The 18,755-nt window shown below is 38.2% G+C and overlaps 1 protein-coding gene across 10 annotated transcripts in view; it reads right to left on the minus strand.

Annotated features, from left to right (window-relative positions):
• Nucleotides 1–2,690: 2,690 nt before the first annotated feature.
• The window catches only part of inpp4b (inositol polyphosphate-4-phosphatase type II B), a 173,914-nt gene continuing 157,849 nt past the window's right edge, over nt 2,691–18,755 (minus strand). For 5 of the 10 annotated variants that reach the window (XM_079895335.1, XM_079895336.1, XM_079895340.1 and 2 more), the window contains 3 exons: nt 16,655–16,767; nt 15,383–15,537; nt 3,853–4,607 (listed from right to left, as the gene is read on the minus strand). In XM_079895335.1, coding sequence (XP_079751461.1) covers nt 4,430–4,607; nt 15,383–15,537; nt 16,655–16,767 — 446 coding nt within the window. In that variant the 3' untranslated portion in view covers nt 3,853–4,429. Of the gene's footprint in view, nt 3,832–3,851; nt 4,608–15,382; nt 15,538–16,654; nt 16,768–18,755 lie in introns of those variants that run through there. The other 5 variants (XM_079895337.1, XM_079895338.1, XM_079895334.1 and 2 more) reach the window with 2 other exon arrangements.

Here is an 18,755-nt window from a genome sequence, read left to right on the forward strand (position 1 = left end):
TCCTGCTGTAACGAGCTCGAGCATTTAAAGTGACAGTCGAGCACTCAGAATAAACCGTCCGCTGGTGTGGGCGCTAATATATCTTTATAGGTGTAAAAGGGCCTTTACTGTTACTTTTGTATTTGTAGGAAATAAATAAATAGTGGACCAAATAAATAGTGAATAATTTGTGTGTAGGCCTATTTAACAGATTACTGTATTGAAGGATGCCAGATAGGCGCCTGTTTCATTTCTGGAAGGAAATTAAACCCATCAATGTCATACAACAACCAAATTGGAGATCCTAAAGGAAATTACTTCCAGAGGTCGCAGCAATATGCTATCAAGTGAACGGCATTTATCAGATTACTCCTCTTTAATGGCTCTCGCGGGTTTGTGTTCCAGGAAAAAACAAACTCTCAGGAAGAGCATGAGAGCGAGGCACACCTTCCTTCCCGCTGCGTATCAAAATATCCGAAGATTCTTAAATCAAAATGCATTTTCTACATATGAAAAATGACATTAGGTATTTATTCTTGTTTCCTGGGGGAAAAAAAACCCAGAGTTTCCCTCATTTCAGGGTGAACATACTCAAGAGTTTTCACTTAACCTCCTGTCTGAAACGTCGCTGACTTGGTCTCTGACCTGAAAGCCGAGGACTGTCCGTCAAGAAGATACAAATTGCTGTGCTTAAGAATGAACAGGCTCCCATATAGGACAAATGAATGCCAGTACTACTTTAGGAGGGAATGTGGTATAGGCAATGCATACAACTATTTATGAATTATTATCAAATTACTTCTGGAATACAATGCATCCAGTAAGAGGGGCGGATACTGTAACATCCGCTGAACTTGCTTTAATGTATCCTGCGCTCAAATCGTAATCTGTTTTAAATTATCCAAACTTCCTTACATTTACTTAAAGGGTTGGTTCAGAGTAAAATCAACCTAGGGTCCTTTGCACCATGACCTCGAGCCAAACAAGCCCCAGAAGCCTTTTTCCCCTTGGTTGAACATTATTAAAGTTAGAGCTGATTTAGAGATATCAGCCGAATGGCTTAGTGCAGGCGCTAATGGATCCTAGGCTGTCTCTCGTAAATTACCCCACTAATAATGCCCGGAATGGTACCAAACTTCTACAGTAGTACAAATAGGTTCTGTACTCATAAAACGAGGCATTGGAAAGTTTGTAAGTACATCAGGAGTTTATTTAAATAACACTTGCCTGGCGGCTCATGCTACTGCTAACCCGGACGTCGAGGTCACTTCCGTGATTTGGGAAAAGCCCGTAAAAGTCCTTTGCAAAACTCACAAGTGTAAGGGAAAAGCTTGTGAATTTATTTAATTTTTTTCCAAAGTTTTGACAGCTTAGTGTTAACTAATAATTCTTGCAAACTGGTACTACCAACAAAATATTAGTGCATTCCTGGAACTGGGCGTCGTTCCACTACATCCTTATGCATCACTTTCTGCCAGGACTTTTACGGGCTTTTCCCAAACCACGGAAGTGACCTCGACGACCGGGTTAGCGGTAGCATGAGCCGTCAGGCAAGTGTTATTTAAATAAACTGTACAGTACCGAGTACAGAACCAATTTGTACTACTGTAGAAGTTTGGTACCATTCCGGGCATTATTAGTGGGGTAATTTACGAGATACATCATAGGATCCGTTAGCGCCTGCACTAAGCCATTCGGCTGATATCTCTAAATAAGCTCTAACTTTAATAATGTTCAACCAAGGGGAAAAAGGCTTCTGGGGGGGTGTTTGGCTCGAGGTCATGGTGCAAAGGACCCTAGGTTGATTTTACTCGAACCATCCCTTTAAGCAAAACTGTGTAAGATGTTAAGACTTGTTTTCGGTCTTAACATCTTGAATTATATCTCTTGAATTATGTTTATTGCTCTTCCCCAATTAGCAAATTGTTTTTTAATTGTTCCAACATAAATCGAACCAAATTTAGAAGAAAAATTTAGCCGTGATAGTGAAAGAAAATGTTTCTCCTTTGTACACTGTAAAAAAAGACACTGAAAGCAATCCGGTCGAGTGAGTTTTCAAACGCCTCTGGAAGTGGTGGAAAGTGGACGGAAAGACCTTTTAGACTTTTACATCTGTATTTAGAGTCATCCACTTGCGATCCGATCGACCAAAACGCATCTTAAACAGGGCCTTTGATATCCCACAATCCTGTTCTTTTCATTCAGCGACAGTTGAGCTAAAAAAAAGATGGCGTCTGAAAGTTGCGGCTGGTCAGTTTGTGTGTAAATGCATGTTTTTAACCAATGTTATCCACTTCTGATGTCATTTCTAGCAAGAAATTACTGTTGTACAGCAAAAGATCAACGGCACAATGAATCAGCTGACTTCATAGCGAATCTACACCGTGAACTGATCAGCACAAGTTCAATGTCAATCCGATGAAATGTCAAGTTGCTTTCTTTGTTGTTCGCTCGCGAACTCATTTGTTCCAGAGAGACGTTCTGTTCTGACCGATGACAAACATGAATGTGATCAGGCAAGAATAATCAGACCAACTCAACCGCACAAGGCACATAACATTTTGTTTGGCTTGAAGGATCAGTCATTATGAATCTGGTCCACCTGTACCGCGATAAGCATCTAAAAATACCACAAATTCACAAATAAATGCATAAGTGAAAAATGATAGAAAGATGTCCAAGAATCATAATAAAAAAACGTATATATGACAGTGAAATGGCTTTATATAACAACACAATCATAAAAACATACAGTACACACTTTCAGAAATGCCTCAATACAAAAAGAAAACAGTAACAACAAAATTTTTGTGGTGTTGAGACACATCTATACAGACATGTGATGACTGAGACGGGTGCAAAACAGCTACTTGGCATTCAAAGCTACATATTCAGAACGATCGCTCGCTTTTCACCTTTAATAGAAAACATTTGTACACATTTGACATGTAAAAAAAAAAAAAAAAGAAGTATATTCACTATAGTTTACATTTAGTATTTTTAAATTATTTTTAAATAATGCACCGCATTGTTTCGTGAAACCATAAAAAAACATTCTTTTTGAATATATTCTGCATATGTAAAACATAAAACGAAAAGAAGCAAGTTTTCTGCTCCTCACTGGATGTAATGTTCATGTGCACACACACTGTATGTGTACACACGCACGCACGCACGCACGCACACACACACACACACACACAGCAGGGTTCAAAAGTCTGAAATTTACAACATGGTGAGTGAAAATTTAATTTGACAAGAAATTGGCCTGATTTCACAGACAGGCTTTAGATTAAGCCAGGACTAGGCCTTGGTTTACTTTGGACTTTTAAGTAGCTTTTATAAACATGCCTTGGAAACATTTCTGGTGTGCATCTTGAGACAAAACAATGACACTGACATATTTTGAGATATATCAGTGCAAGTTGCTTTCAGTTAAAACAGCTCAAACATGCATTTTAGTCTGAAACTTTAGGTTTAAACCTCGTCTGTGAAACCGGGCAATGAAGTATTTGGTATATAAGGTTTTGCTCAAGTGCTTCTGTCATTAAAGCATTATTTATAAATAAATTCTTAAATATATATATTTTTTTATTAATCCCATATCATTGTTTTTAATTTTACTCTTTTTTTTTAAAATTTAAACAAAATTTTAAATCCAAGATTTTCAATGTGGACTTTTGAACCTCACTGTATCTCTAGATGATAACAGTGGTGTTTCACGAGTCCACCTTCCCATACGTCCCTTCAGGAGGCCGGTAGTATTTGGGAAAGGCCATCAGCTGGAGCACGTTGAAAGCATATTTTCTGCACTTTATATTCTTTTGCACATTCTCAATCCGGCAGCCTTCTCTGATGAGGGGAAGATGAAGAAAGAAAGAAAAAGGAAAGGGATGATGATGAGGACGATGAAATCAAACTATCCAAAACAACAGTACAAAGGCCTCAGTGTTTCTACAGTAAATATGCAGAGCATGAGGAAACATTTAGATTCTACTCAATAAATAACACTTCAATTATGAAAGTGTAAAATGCAAAAGATCTGTGACGTTGATGGTGTATTTAGAGCGAGTCGAAAACAAAAACATCCTCACTTCCTTCTCACCTTCTGATTTAAAAACATGATAGAGCCAGAATGAGGATTCAGGCATCATTTACTGTACTTGCCTTCAGGCATTTCCAAACCTTTCACGCTCAACCAAGAAAAAAACATGAGGGTGTAAGACATGAGGGTTTAAACAAATAAATATTACCGAAAATCTCAGTTTGAGCGCTCAAAGTGAAAGTACTACAACTTGTTAGTTGCTAGTAGTGGTAAAACATCAAATACCCGTAAATGTACAGTTGCCAGTCCTGTACGAAACACAGAGTCATTGGTGAAGACAGAGAGAAACACTCAAGGAAGCAAGTAAGAAGTTAGACGCAGCTGGGTTATAGTATAATCAGCAGTTTATTGGTATTTTGCAAGCAAAAAAACAAGACTTAAAATGAGCCACACCACCAGCAGGTGCGAGCTGACGAGCAGAAGGGCGATGGGATAGAAGTGGCGGGACGCCGGCTTGTTAATAGCTATGGATCCCGCTTCAGGGTCGTCCCATTGGGCAACCTCTCTCTGGGCCAAGAGACCGCTGAGCGTTCCCAGACGAAACGACAGAGAGAAACAAGCAAACATCCAACAAGAAGTTAGTTCAATGCGTCAATGCGTTTGGACAAACAAATTCAAGAAAAGGTGAAATGGGTTAGTCCGACATACAAGACACACACACTCAACAATATGCCAATACAAATCAGTTTGAAAATGATGACAAAATAATGGTAAATGGTGACAAAAACACCAGAAGCAGGATGACAGTATTCCCATTAATGGTTCTTGAATGTCTATATCTATCAGTTATGTGAACACTGATCTGACTGACCTTTCCACAAGCCTACTCTGCTCTGATTGGTCAGATGACCCAGTCTGTTGTGATTGGTCTACTCTGATTGGTCAGATGACCCAGTCTGTTGTGATTGGTCTACTCTGATTGGTCAGATGACCCAGTCTGTTGTGATTGGTCTACTCTGCTCTGATTGGTCAGATGACCCAGTCTGTTGTGATTGGTCTACTCTGCTCTGATTGGTCAGATGACCCAGTCTGTTGTGATTGGTCAGATGACCCAGTCTGTTGTGATTGGTCTACTCTGCTCTGATTGGTCAGATGACCCAGTCTGTTGTGATTGGTCTACTCTGATTGGTCAGATGACCCAGTCTGTTGTGATTGGTCTACTCTGCTCTGATTGGTCAGATGACCCAGTCTGTTGTGATTGGTCTACTCTGCTCTGATTGGTCAGATGCCTCAGTCTTTTGTGATTGGTCTACTCTGCTCTGCTCTGATTTGTCACATATGCCCAGCATAATAGGGGCACCTTTTAAAACTTAAAACTTAATAAAATTACTAAACTATATATTTTTACAGATGCAGATAGAACCCCATGCTATAATAATCTTGTACTTATTCAACAGCAAATAAACAACTTCAAGTGACTTGTGTCAATTCAAGTCTGATTTGAATTTGATGTGAGAGACAAATTGGGTGCTGCAAAATGATACAAACATAATAAGCAGAATTATGCAGTCTTTCTATTGTGTTGTGCACACAGACACAAACAGTGCAACAAGTGTAGTCTGATTCACAAACTCAAACTCATAAATTATCAGCATCAGGCGGATTGTTGCTGACTTGCTAAATCGCAAAACCAATCACCATTTTCAAACAGGTTTCCAAACATTCCATTACAAGTCATAAGTTACAAAGGAAGGCACAAGTTAATAGGTTTAAAATGCTCACTATCAATAACTGATTCCTTTTTTTATCATCAAAGCACAATTGTTTAACCTATGTTGACAGCATGACATTGTGCAAATACTGTGTTAAAACGCCTGTCAATCATAGTAAGCTGTGTTCATATTGAGTTGTTTCATATGAATAAAAAAAAAATCCAGAGCTCTATTTATAAATGCACGCAAAGTTCAATCGAGGTGACCTGCATCTGATTAAGGACTCCAAGAGCAACAAACATTGTTCGTCTGCTGATATTCCTTTGAAAAGGAATGAAAGAGTTTGGTTTTTGTCCCAGATTTACACAATCTCTCATTGAAATGTCACAGTAAATCTATACAGCTGAGTGAATGTCACACAGGTTGACATCAATCCAAATTTGCCACAATGTGTGTCAGCTCAACTTTCTTCTTTAGCTTTAAACAATTTCTGCAGACCGGTTCTGCTACGTACAATCAACAGCCTTCTCATCCGCCATTGCAAAACAAGCAAACCCAAAGCCTTCAGGGCATCAACACCCAACACAACTAATAAGAGAATCGCCCATCAGCGCAGACACTTAAAACTCCATATCACATACACCAGAAGCATCTTTAGCAGGTTCTTACGGCTTTGGGAAGATAACTCGCAAATCATTGTGCTTATTGTCTCTGAAAAGTTCATGCCTAGCATTTCAAATATTCAAAAATGACAAGTTCTCCTGTATGGTGCGCAACGTTTTGCTACGGTTTCCGGGTTGAACGTCATGTTTCCTGGAAACGGCGTGCACCGGTGTGCAATGGGGTTTGAGATACGTTTTCTCTTGTTTGGTGGGTGTGTCAGAACTGCAGTCCAATCAGCAGCAACATGTATATAAAGCACGCGGTATTAAAGTGAACTCGCACAATGGGTTCAAGGAAAGTAATTTACAAATGTGTTCGATGCAGCTCGGTATACGCAACAACTGAGGATATTAGAAGACATGTTTGTCGTAAGTTTTATTGTAAAAATATAGGATATCAACATAATGATGTAGTTGTTTATATTTTTAGCTTCATTGCAAGTGTATGACATTTGGTATAGAAATAAACAATGGTAATTAAGTGCTTTTCCTAAAAATGAGAAAGAAAATACAGGGTATTAAAACAGTATGAACTACAAATAAAGTCAGTATGTGATGCTAAATAGATGTGTTTTAGTCTGAATTAGGTCAGATGTGTGCTTCAGTTTCAGTTTCAGCAATCCCTTCACTCGATTGGGGTGTTCTCTTTTGTTCTGGGCGGCAAGTGCAGTAACTGTAACATCGGGCATATTTTGTAGTATTAAACACATATTTATACTGACTTAATCAGGCTCAGAAAATTCTTCACAAAGAACACAAAGAATGGCCTTCTCAGCTGCCATAGTTGCAACTCTTGCGTCATCAGAACAGTGTGTTCAACGCATCACCGTTTCTGTTTAAAAAACGTTGTGCAACGTTTTGTCGGGGCTGAACGCAGCCCTGATTTCTCAAATATGTGCTTAACCAATAGCAATGAGGTCCCTTACGAAAAAGAAGTTTATTCAAGTGTTCTATTAGTATACTTCTTTTAAACTAAAAATAAAGTATACTTTCAGTCAACATTTTATATACTTCTCAAAAATATACTTTATGTACTTCTCAGAAATATACTTAAAATTACACTTCAATGTACTTGACTTATACTGAGAGAAAAGTCCAGGTATATTTGGCCTGTACTTGTACTCAATTTTTTGATCGAGACATACTTAAAGTATAATTAAGTATTCAAAGTATACTTGGCTTGTAGTTGTGTTAACTCTTTTGATCGAGTAGCCTATTAAATATACTTTTTTTTTTTTACATATACAGTCTTATGAAACTTACATTGTTTGAAAATATTGATTCGAATATTGATATAAAACAGATATGTTTCTAATTCTGCGTATCTGAATTTTTGGGTAGGCTAGTCCACTGGTAGTGTACTTAGGAATTTACTCTAACTCTACTTTACTCTTTCCCCACCATTGACTGAATTTTCCAGCAATCCATGATTTTTCCACTGTTATACGGTAGGGGGCTCGACATTCAAGTGTTGTTTTTAAAATGAGTTAAAGTACAGTTAAAGGTATTTTTCAAGTATAAAAAATAACATTTGAACATAGTAGTATACTGCAAGTGCAAAAATAATATATAAATAGTAAACTATAAGTATAATGTTATGTTCACTTAAAGAAAACTTACAAGTTTACTTGCAGTATAAACTACTTCAGTGTGTACTTTCATAAACTAAAAAATGTACTAGTATTAAAATAGTAAACTACTAGTATACTTATAAGTTCACTTGTAGTACAGATGCATTACAAATGAGAAACCTAGTTGTGTACTTAAAGTTTACTACTGTTCCATTTATAGTACACTTAAACGTATACTTTTATATACTAAAAGTGGGCCAATTTAGTCCCAAGCAGTATTGAAATAGTACACTTACAAGTTTACCACAAGTACACATTGATATTAGTATACTTACTACATAAAGTATACTTTAAAATATACTTGAACATTACTTAAGTATACTTCATAAAATTAACTTGAAGTATACTTCTTTTTCGTAAGGGGTTCCATAAAAATATTTTTACATGCAACGTGCATGATACCAACACAAAATGTTGGTTCTGAAAGCTGAATTAAAACACCTTACAGTCGAGCTGATATTTTAACTAGATGTTTTATAGGGTCTCTTGAGAGCAATGCAGTGTAAGGCAGTTTGTTTACATTGGAAGAACGCGTGATGAATATCCCCAGAGATTTTCCAACGCTTAAATAAACAACACTGATACGCAGATTATGAGCTGAGCAAATTAATCGGATTTTGACACAGACATAATTGTAAAGTAAAATTGAGGTGTCAACTGGTGTCAACTGGCAGAAATGTAATGGCAGAAATAATTATTTTGTTACTGAGTTTGCAGTGTGCAATTTGATAATATAAATACTATTGGAAATCTAGCAACTGTGTTCTCAAGAGAGCTATTTAATGATTAAACAATACATGCAACCAAATGAAAGTATTTTGGTAGGCGGCAGAGTCCTACACAGAAAGATTAATGAAAGAGCCTTTGTTTGGGAGCATTCAGGATATATTGTGTGTTTCTGTAGCCCCTTTCACACAGAGATTACGGAAAATACTCGGATAAAGTGACACGGGATTTGACCCGGGTTCGTTTGATTTGGGTTTGGAATTTCCCGGGTTCAAAGCGCTGTGTGAAAGGGGCTTGTGTCATTCACACACACACACACACACACACACACACACACACACACACACACACACACGTGAAACAGCTGCACATTATTACAGTCCGCACTGAAAGTTTGCAGCTGTTTCACATGACTTCTTATAAAGCCTGCTCATCTATATGTGCATCTATAAGCTCTTTTGTGGTCAAATCTTCCGGCCGCCTACATTTCACAATGACCGGTTAAAATCTCTTAAAAGGTGTATGACACAGATATTGAACTCCTCTGTGCAAGGGTCTCTTCTCCAAACATGAACAGGAAGCAAGTGCCACATATTTTAGCTTCTGTATCAGTCAATCTTCAGCCCTTATCTACACTGTGTTGGATTTCAACCAAACTGTGTGCTCACATACTGCTTAGGACGTATTTTATTGGTCGTGGGTGACTTTTGCTGCATCTTTGTTTTTGGCAAACATCCAAGACTTTCTTATTTGAACCTCTTTTCATTAATAAATTAATAAAAGAAATCAATGAAGAATTGGTCCTGTTTCTGTTAAGGAATACCGACCTCTTGGACAATGCTGTTAAAATCATGTGCTTTTCAGGCACATTTCATATCCATAAATCCAGACTGACAGCTCCCCCCCATTTTGTTCCGAGATAAAACATTTAGCTAATTCCCTACTTTAACTACTGTGATGGATTTTTACAGTTTTTTCCGATTGCTAAACGACAGTGGGCATGACTGGAGTCACATGTGCAAAACTCTAACTACAGTCTGCACAGCAGCAGTTCATGTGGACCAAACTCTAGTTTGTTTTTCATTGCTTGAACACAGTTTTCAAAACTCTACACACTTATCCCATGACTTTAACCACAACCTGCACAACACTGTGGATTTACAGCACTTTGTTCAAATGCCAACACACTGCTGTCAAAACTGTGAACCACACATTCAAAACAGAATAGATTTCAGCCTTGTGCCTTTCAACATTAGAGAGAAGATTAGATGTGATGTTGATGAAAACCTGTGGCCTGATGCTAGAGAGAGGCAGGATTGGCCCCTCAATTATTTGTTCGAATTACAGTATGTACATTTAGTTTCTACCTTGTTTTTCCTCATTACTGTAATTCCGTAAATTACTACAGACTATTGAAGCAAACTGCTAATTTTCATTTACTTCAAAGAATTGTTATGTTCTAAAAATGTAAATAAATCATGTGAAAGAATGTCACTCTTTTCTGTAAAGAAAATATTACTTTGTATGAAGTCACTGAAATTGTTCAAACTGTATGAAAAGTTTGTATTTTCTGTATTGGTGTTTAATGCTAGTGTTTTTACTCTCAGTGTGTTCTGAGTGACAGTGTGTGTTATCTCAGTGAGGGTTGTGCATAGTGTTTGGCTGCACTGAGCCTGTTTTGAGCCATGTGTTAAGAGTTGTGTTGCTCTGAGTGAGTTTTGCAGGTGATGTGAAGTGTTTAGCTCAGGTGACTGTTGGTAGTGCAGACTGTAGTTAGAGTTTTGCACATGTAGCTCCAGTTGTGCCCACTGTCGTTTAGCAATCGTAAAAAACTGTAATAGATAAAATAGTAAACTATCTTTTAAACTAACCATGTTTCTAACATCTAAACCTTACTTCCCCTTTTAGGCCTAACAATGCAAATTAATTTAGATTTTGCAAATTACTTAAAAATCATACAATGTGATTATCTGGATTTTTGTTTTAGATTCCGTCACTCACAGTTGAAGAGTACCTATGATCAAAACGACAGACTTCTACATGCTTTGTAAGTGGGAAAACCTGCAAAATCGGCAGTGTATCAAATACTTGTTCTCCCCACTGTACTTAGTAACAGAAGGGTTTGTCTATGAAGAACCAATCAAATTGTAGGGAAATTATGTAATGTATCATGTCATTTTCGCCATGCTCCTATTCTATAAAAACTGTTGTATTCCTGTTTGCTGGTGGGATTCTCTCTGATATTTGTCTGAGATCCTCCGGCCGTGATTAAAGAGGAGATTCTCTGGAGAACTGCTTGAGAACTCTCCCGGCTGTGATTACAGTTTTTTCCAATTGCTAACACACAATTTTGCAAACTAGGCTGGTTTTATCAAAATACTTAATTCACAAAACCACACACCCAAACTGCAAAATACCTAATATATCCTGCAAAATGAAGCACTGCAACCAAAACTACATATAGCATTATCAAAATCAAACTTTTGCACGAAATGGCACACACTTCATTCATATTACCAGATTTTTTTCTAACCAACTACTAGGGCTGGTCCGAATACCCTTTTTTGAGCTTCGAAGCTTCGGTAGTAATGAACATCGAATATTTGAAGCTTCAGAGAGAGGGGGCTGCCGCTGAACATATTCTTCTCTCTAATAAAGGCAGGAATCTCTATGTGTCTGTATGTCCGTTTGCATTTTGATTATTTCGAGAACCGTTCATCCAAGCGACTTCATAAGGGGGTGCAGTGTCGCATTTGGTGCAATATAGATGGACACGCGAGACGCGTCACGTTCAGAATTAATAAACTTTTAGTAAACTACAGAACAGTGCGAGCGGGAAGCGGCGCGCCTCACGTGGGCAAGGCTTATATGCTCCGAGAACGGACACTGCACTAGTGATATTAAACGCACACACACAGGTCTGTTAAATTAAGCAATACTTTTAAGGTAGTCTAATATTTTTCTGACTAACAAATTACTGACACAGTAAAGGGTAGATTTAAATAAAGAAAAACGAAATTTAAATAAAGAAAAACGAAATTTAAATAAAGAAAAAAAACGAGATTAATTTAGATTGATAATAACGGGTAAAAAGGCTAATACATTTTGTTTCTATTATTCTATTTTCCACAATGTCAAAGCAACGCAGCTTAACCCAAAACACAAGCTCAGGCATGCACTTCGGTCCATACACACTCCGCTGTTCTGCGCTCTAGCCAGAGAATACTCCCGTTGCTGGAACACTCAGGCGTCGGTTCTATTTCTAGCATGCACGCGTTTTCCACGTGGCTCGAGCCGCGCCTGAGACGCATGTCTCACGCAGGCAGTGTGCAAACTCCAACCTGTTAACATGGGAGCCGAAATAAAAACGGACACGCAACGCAGCTGAGACGCTCACGCCACGCAGCCAGTGTGTCGCCGGCCTTATTCAAGCGTGAATGAGAACCGTTTCGCAGGGGATCCCAGGTGTGCAACCCCCATTTTATACAATTATTTTTCACCAAAAAAGTCAGTGCAACATATGCACAGCAGATATATTTACATTGGACTGAACACAAATATGCTCACAAAAAACAGTAAACTGAAAAAGATAGAATTTTTAACATTTAACAATTGGGGTGTTTGGCCAGGTGGCACATGTATTGGCCAATTAGCTCATGTAGTGTCATTTTGAATGGCAGTGTTTTGAAATGGCAAACATGTGACTTTATGTCAGATTGTTGTGTCTTATGCAGAGAACCATGTTCAGTGGATATAAAAAGTGGCAATTTGAATTGCAAAATGTATGTAAAGCAGAAAATTTGATTAGACTTTTGGAGACTTGAGAAGAGGTTTTGCTCTCTGTGTGTCAGTTTAAATAATTGTGCTGTGCATGTCATTTTAGTGTGTTAGCAATTGGAAAAAACTCTAAAGCATTTAAAGGACATTTGCTGAAGTCTGTCTGTTTATACTTGCTGCGCAACAAGTTAGGAATTACAAACTTGGCCGATGTTGACTGTAGACGTGCTAGAGTATAAATATTATTGAACGGGGACGTCGACTGTAGACGAGACCCAGGTAGACTAAACGTTGAATGTAGAAGCTAGGGGACGTCGACTGTAGACGAGACCCAGATAGACTAAACATTGAATGTAGAAGCTAGGGGACGTCGACTGTAGACGAGACCCAGATAGACTAAACGTTGAATGTAGAAGCTAGGGGACGTCGACTGTAGACGAGACCCAGATAGACTAAACATTGAATGTAGAAGCTAGGGGACGTCGACTGTAGACGAGACCCAGATAGACTAAACATTGAATGTAGAAGCTAGGGGACGTCGACTGTAGACGAGACCCAGATAGACTAAACGTTGAATGTAGAAGCTAGGGGACGTCGACTGTAGACGAGACCCAGATAGACTAAACATTGAATGTAGAAGCTAGGGGACGTCGACTGTAGACGAGACCCAGATAGACTAAACATTGAATGTAGAAGCTAGGGGACGTCGACTGTAGACGAGACCCAGATAGACTAAACATTGAATGTAGAAGCTAGGGGACGTCGACTGTAGACGAGACCCAGATAGACTAAACATTGAATGTAGAAGCTAGGGGACGTCGACTGTAGACGAGACCCAGATAGACTAAACGTTGAATGTAGAAGCTAGGGGACGTCAACTGTAGACGAGACCCAGATAGACTAAGATCAGGTGCGAAATAGAAGAGAAATGTACCACACTACAATGGGAAACATCCCAGGATTTAACTACAGTTTTTCTCAGTCGCTTTGGTGCATTTCTCACATCACTATTTACATTTGCACAACAGTTAGTTCAACCTCCACAACATTTAGTCATTTGTGCACATCATAGTAGCAGTTTCTCATTCCTTCCAACAAATTGCAAATGCTTTTGGACATGCATCAATTGCTTTCATACAACTCTCTGCTGTTTTATAACATTATCATTTGCTTATGTCATGTCAGTCAAAATGAACTATACTTGTGAATGCTGAATAGTCATTCCATATAAAACTAATAGTCCTCATTTCATTGCTTGAGTCATTACATACAAAAATGTTGAACTAGTTGTCAAAATCTGTCATTTAAAAAAACAACAACAACAAAAAAATCCTGAAAAAGTCTCCTAAATTGAACAATTTGCAATTGAGCAAGAGATGATATTCGCTGGGATGTAGATGAAATTATGTGACCAGACAGAGAGGAACGTCTGGATGTGCATGAATGATTACAGTCCTATGTATGTTGTATGTTCAGTTCCAGTACAGTATATAGGCCTACTGCAATATTGTTTACAGTTGTGCACAGCTCTACCCAAAGGGAGTTTATGTTTGTTGTAAATAATGGTGTATTTTTTCTTTTGCACAATGCTGTGAACAAATTAGAATTGCAAAGAGCATATGCAGTAAAAATGTGAAACATACATATTCAGTGTCTTGTACTCAGTTACCGCATAAATACAGTAATGTGTAACTTTACTGTATTTTTCAAATGGCTGTGCAAATAGTATTTAGTGCTGTATTGAGCATTTTCAGGTAGTGTCATCTGACTTTTTTGCATTGGAAAACATTTACAGAGTAAACTGTCATAATGAAAACATGACTAGGCCATTTGACTATCTTGTTCATAAACGATGGTGTCAGGACTTTTCATTTTGATGACACTGACACTTTCATTGACATGAATACTTGCTTTTGAGGAATGAGCTATCCATTTTGAGCAAGTGACACGCTTTTGCAGGTTATCAACTAGGTTTTGCAGTTTGTACTAATTGTTTTGAGAACTGCATTAACTGTTGTGCAAATGTAAATAGTGTTATGAGAAATGCACCAAAGCGACTGAGAAAAACTGTAAGATCATCAAGTCCATTATAAATAGCATAAAAACACAACAAACAATTCTGACTTTTTTTCTCCCCAAATTCTGACTTTATAAACTCGCAATTGCAAGTTTATATCTCACAATTCAGAGGAAAATACAGAGCTCCTAAAGAGCAGCATTATTATTACTCACTATATCGGCATTACACAATGACATGAAATCACACAGAGAGAAAAAGTGAGAAAGAGAGAAAATAGTAATAATATAATTAATATATGCATTTAGATTTTTTCCTTTCCTATCTAGCCAAAAAGAATTGGTCTATTCTATGGAAGCTTGTTTCCACCAGGGAATAAAAAAGGTAAATGTAAATAAAAAAAATTATCTCGGATTTCTGACTTTTTTTCATGCTTTTCTCTATGGAGCCCCTAAAGGACATTGAAATTATTGAGATTAATTTTTTTTATTTACATTTACCTTTTTTATTCCCTGGCGGAAACAAGCTTCCATAGAATAGACCAATTCTTTTTCATCTAATTCCAATGCATCTATTATATTATTAATACTATTTTCTCTCTTTCTCACTTTTTCTCTCTGTGTGATTTCATGTCATTGTGTAATGCCGATATTGTGAGTAATAATAATGCTGCTTGTTACAAACAGTAGTTAATCTTTGCTACATTAAAACACTCAAGACAGACTTTATTATCAGGATGAGTTATTAAAGGTCAAGTAAGAGGTTAAAGGTCAGTGTAATGTGAACGCATGCATGCAGGAGCAGGACAGGCGAGCAGGACTGATGAAGCTTACCTGCGCATGCAGTCCAGAGCTCGCACAAAGTAATCTTTATTGAGCTGGTGCTCGTCCCGCAGCAGAGAGCACTGCTCCAGCGTCACTGACATAGACGTCCTGTCTTTGGCACTTTTACAGCTGGTGAAGCGGATACCATTCATCCGTCGACAGATCTGAGGAGAGACGTGACAGATGGGATCGGTTTTAATTTCGCTGCCTCAGGATGAAGTATGGCGTTGATGAATTGATGGTGATAAACTTGATAAACATCACTCTACGCTGGTTAAACTTTGCAACTAATCTGCGGATCACAATTACAATCTGTTACACCCCAACTTTTGATTAATGTGTATTAAAGGGATACTTGAAAATGAAAAAATGAAAATTACCCCATGATTTACTCGCCCTCAAGCCATCCTAGGTGTATATGACATTCTTCTTTCAGTCGAACACAATCAGAGATACATTTAAAAAAATATCCTGGCTTTATAATGGAAGTGAATGGGGGGCGAGATTTTGAAGCCCAAAAAAGTGCATCCCTCTGAATTGTCAAAACACCTCTCAAAATGCTTGCTACAGATGCGAAAAACGCAGAAAATCGAACCCCATCCCAATTTTTTTATGACAGACGAAAGTTTCGGAGGCAGTGTGTAAACGTGATTAATACAACGAGAGGTCGTATTTATTTTTGACGTGCGAAAATTTCGGACGAGAATTTTTTCGGACCTTAACCCCTGACGCGATGTACGACGTAGGATGTAGGAGTATCGTAAGCTTAGACGCCTCGTGGTTTAAACAAACCATGTGCAACAAACTCAAGCTCCTCTTCTCTTATATCGAAATCCTCAGATATTTCTCTTTAAAATTTCTTGTTTTGACTTCTAATTCAATATCGTTTTTGATGGATGGATGCATTTTTGGGGGGCTTCAAAATCTCGCCCCCCATTCACTCCCATTATAAAGCTTGGAAGAGCCAGGATATTTTTAATATAACACCGATTGGATGGCTTGAGGGTGAGTAAATCATGGTATGATTTTCATTTTTGGGTGAACTATTCCTTTAACTACCCCCCCCCCCCCCCCCCCCCCCCCCCCCAAAAAACCTCACTGACCACAAACTTTTAAACAATATATCAAACAAACAAGCAAATGAAAAATTTCAAGATGGCAGCAATTACCCACTCAAAAGTCAATTTTGGCACGAATTGCACTGTTTTGCAAATGTGAGCTAATGGAACACAACAGAGCACACTTCCTGCACAAACTCTATGACCTTGAATTCAGCCTCACCATTCCTGCAAGCCACAGGATCTCCACATTCTTCCTCTTCTTGGTTACTACATTCTGTCCGAGTGTGTCGAGCAGTTCCTTAATGTCCGTCTGCGTCTGAAAGCACGGCAGGCCTTTGGAAAGAAGAGACAAAGAAAGAAGACACTTGAGATGTCACGCATCAACGAGTTTAAAGAGGGCTTGTTTGTCCCTGTATCGACAAGCACTAAAGATGAGATTGAAAAGTCTGGGGACATGTTATTTTGTGCTAAACAGAGAGATGGAAAGAAGACAAGATGTGACATGCTGCGATGCAGTTTGGCATACGTCTGCTGGGAGCATTCATCATCCCAAGCCGTCACGCTCCTTAGACGTGGTTCACATTTCAGAGAACAAAAAATTCCTGCACTCAAATCCTTAAAACATGAGACGCTGTTGTCTGCACAAACACAGCAGAAGTGCCGCACTGAACGCGAAAAAATAGGATATTTGTTTAGCCTCATTTTCATTCTAGACCTCATTCGTATTACTTCCTTTTCAGGTATTAACAAAACACAAGTTGATGAACAGACTTTAGACAAAAATATGATGGGACAAACATATTCCTTCCTGATTGAAATCTCTTTATCAGCCAATAATCAAAGGGTTTAAGTCCCATTATAATAAAATGACTTTATGTCATAAAATATAAAATCTGTTTATTGGACTTTATGCAAAAATGAATTTCAGTTCAACCCCAAAATGATTGTAAGATTTTATAATAGGGTTCCATTACTTAACGTTAGTTAATACATTAGCAAACATTAACTAACTATACATTTCTTACAGTATTTACTAATCTTTGTTAATGTTAGTTAATAAAAATACAACTGTTCATTGTTAGTTCTTGTTAGCTTGGATCCAGTTCATGTAAACTAATGTAGTTGAACCTTATTGTAAAGCGTTACTAAAATGATTAATAAGAATGTTGAGAAATTAACGAGAATGTTGGGTTACATTTTATTTTAAGGTGTCCTTGTTTCAGTGTAATTATACAAATAAGTACTGAGTAATATTAATTAACAACATGTCCTTACTATATTATTGGGGTTAGGGTTTGGTTTAGGGTTAATTGCATAATTGTAATTATCAAGCGTAGCGTTAGTTCTGGCAGGTCACGTTAGTCAAGCTCGCATCAGCTGACCCTCAGCTGATCCACATCTACCTATAGGAATACGACGCCTATCGCCATATGCGTATATAAGCTCCTTATCAGCAGCTATCGCGTTTCTCAGGAGCTAATTAAATGGCGAAATTCGGCAGGCAAACAACATCATCTCACAAGGAATCGTGCAATCGGGAATTTAGCAAGAGGAATTCGTTCCCCACAAGGATTTCACCTCAGATTCGTCTTAAACTTGAACACGAGATTTGCCGCATTGATCATAAGTTGCCTGATTTGGAAGTGACCTCAGTCTGCATTGCTGCTCGCATCGCTGCATTATTAACACAGGACTCGACGTGTTTCTCCATTCATCTCTGAAAGTCTTCACAAAGCTAAGCTAAGTTCCTTTTTAATGCTCATTGCTAAAATCTATCAGGGTTTTGGCAACATGCTTGTTGCTAATGCTATACGTGTGGCTTGGGCTATTCTAACTTAGTCGTTTTCATTAAAATGCTCTTGCTATCATATGGCTATGTGCGTTACTATGTGTTGTCATTGGCAACTGATCGCGTTGCACGCGCTGTGCTTTTACCGCTATGCAGCACAGATTCAAGCAGCTGTTTGATATGAATTAACAATTCATGGTGCAAACGGAAATATTCTGCTGTGGCACAGCTTTAAAGTAACAACATGTAGTTTTTCAACCTTCATAATATATTTCCAAGACCCTTGTGATGGTACATCGACTTACAATAGGTTGAATGACACGTCTGCCATAGCCTGACGGGGTCTGTATCGCTTTTACTGGCACTATGTAACTTCGGGGTGCGGGTAGTAACCAAGCACAAAAAGAACTACAAAACTCGACTGCTTTACGGCATACGTCACTTCCCCCACCACTTCGTCTAATTTGGACGTGAGAGGCCAACCAGCGTTTGTTTTCGTGCGTCTGTTTTTGCCATGGCTGAAGCAGCAGCG

This window comes from Squalius cephalus, assembly GCF_949319135.1.
Source record: "Squalius cephalus genome assembly, chromosome: 2".
Lineage (NCBI taxonomy): Eukaryota > Metazoa > Chordata > Actinopteri > Cypriniformes > Leuciscidae > Squalius > Squalius cephalus.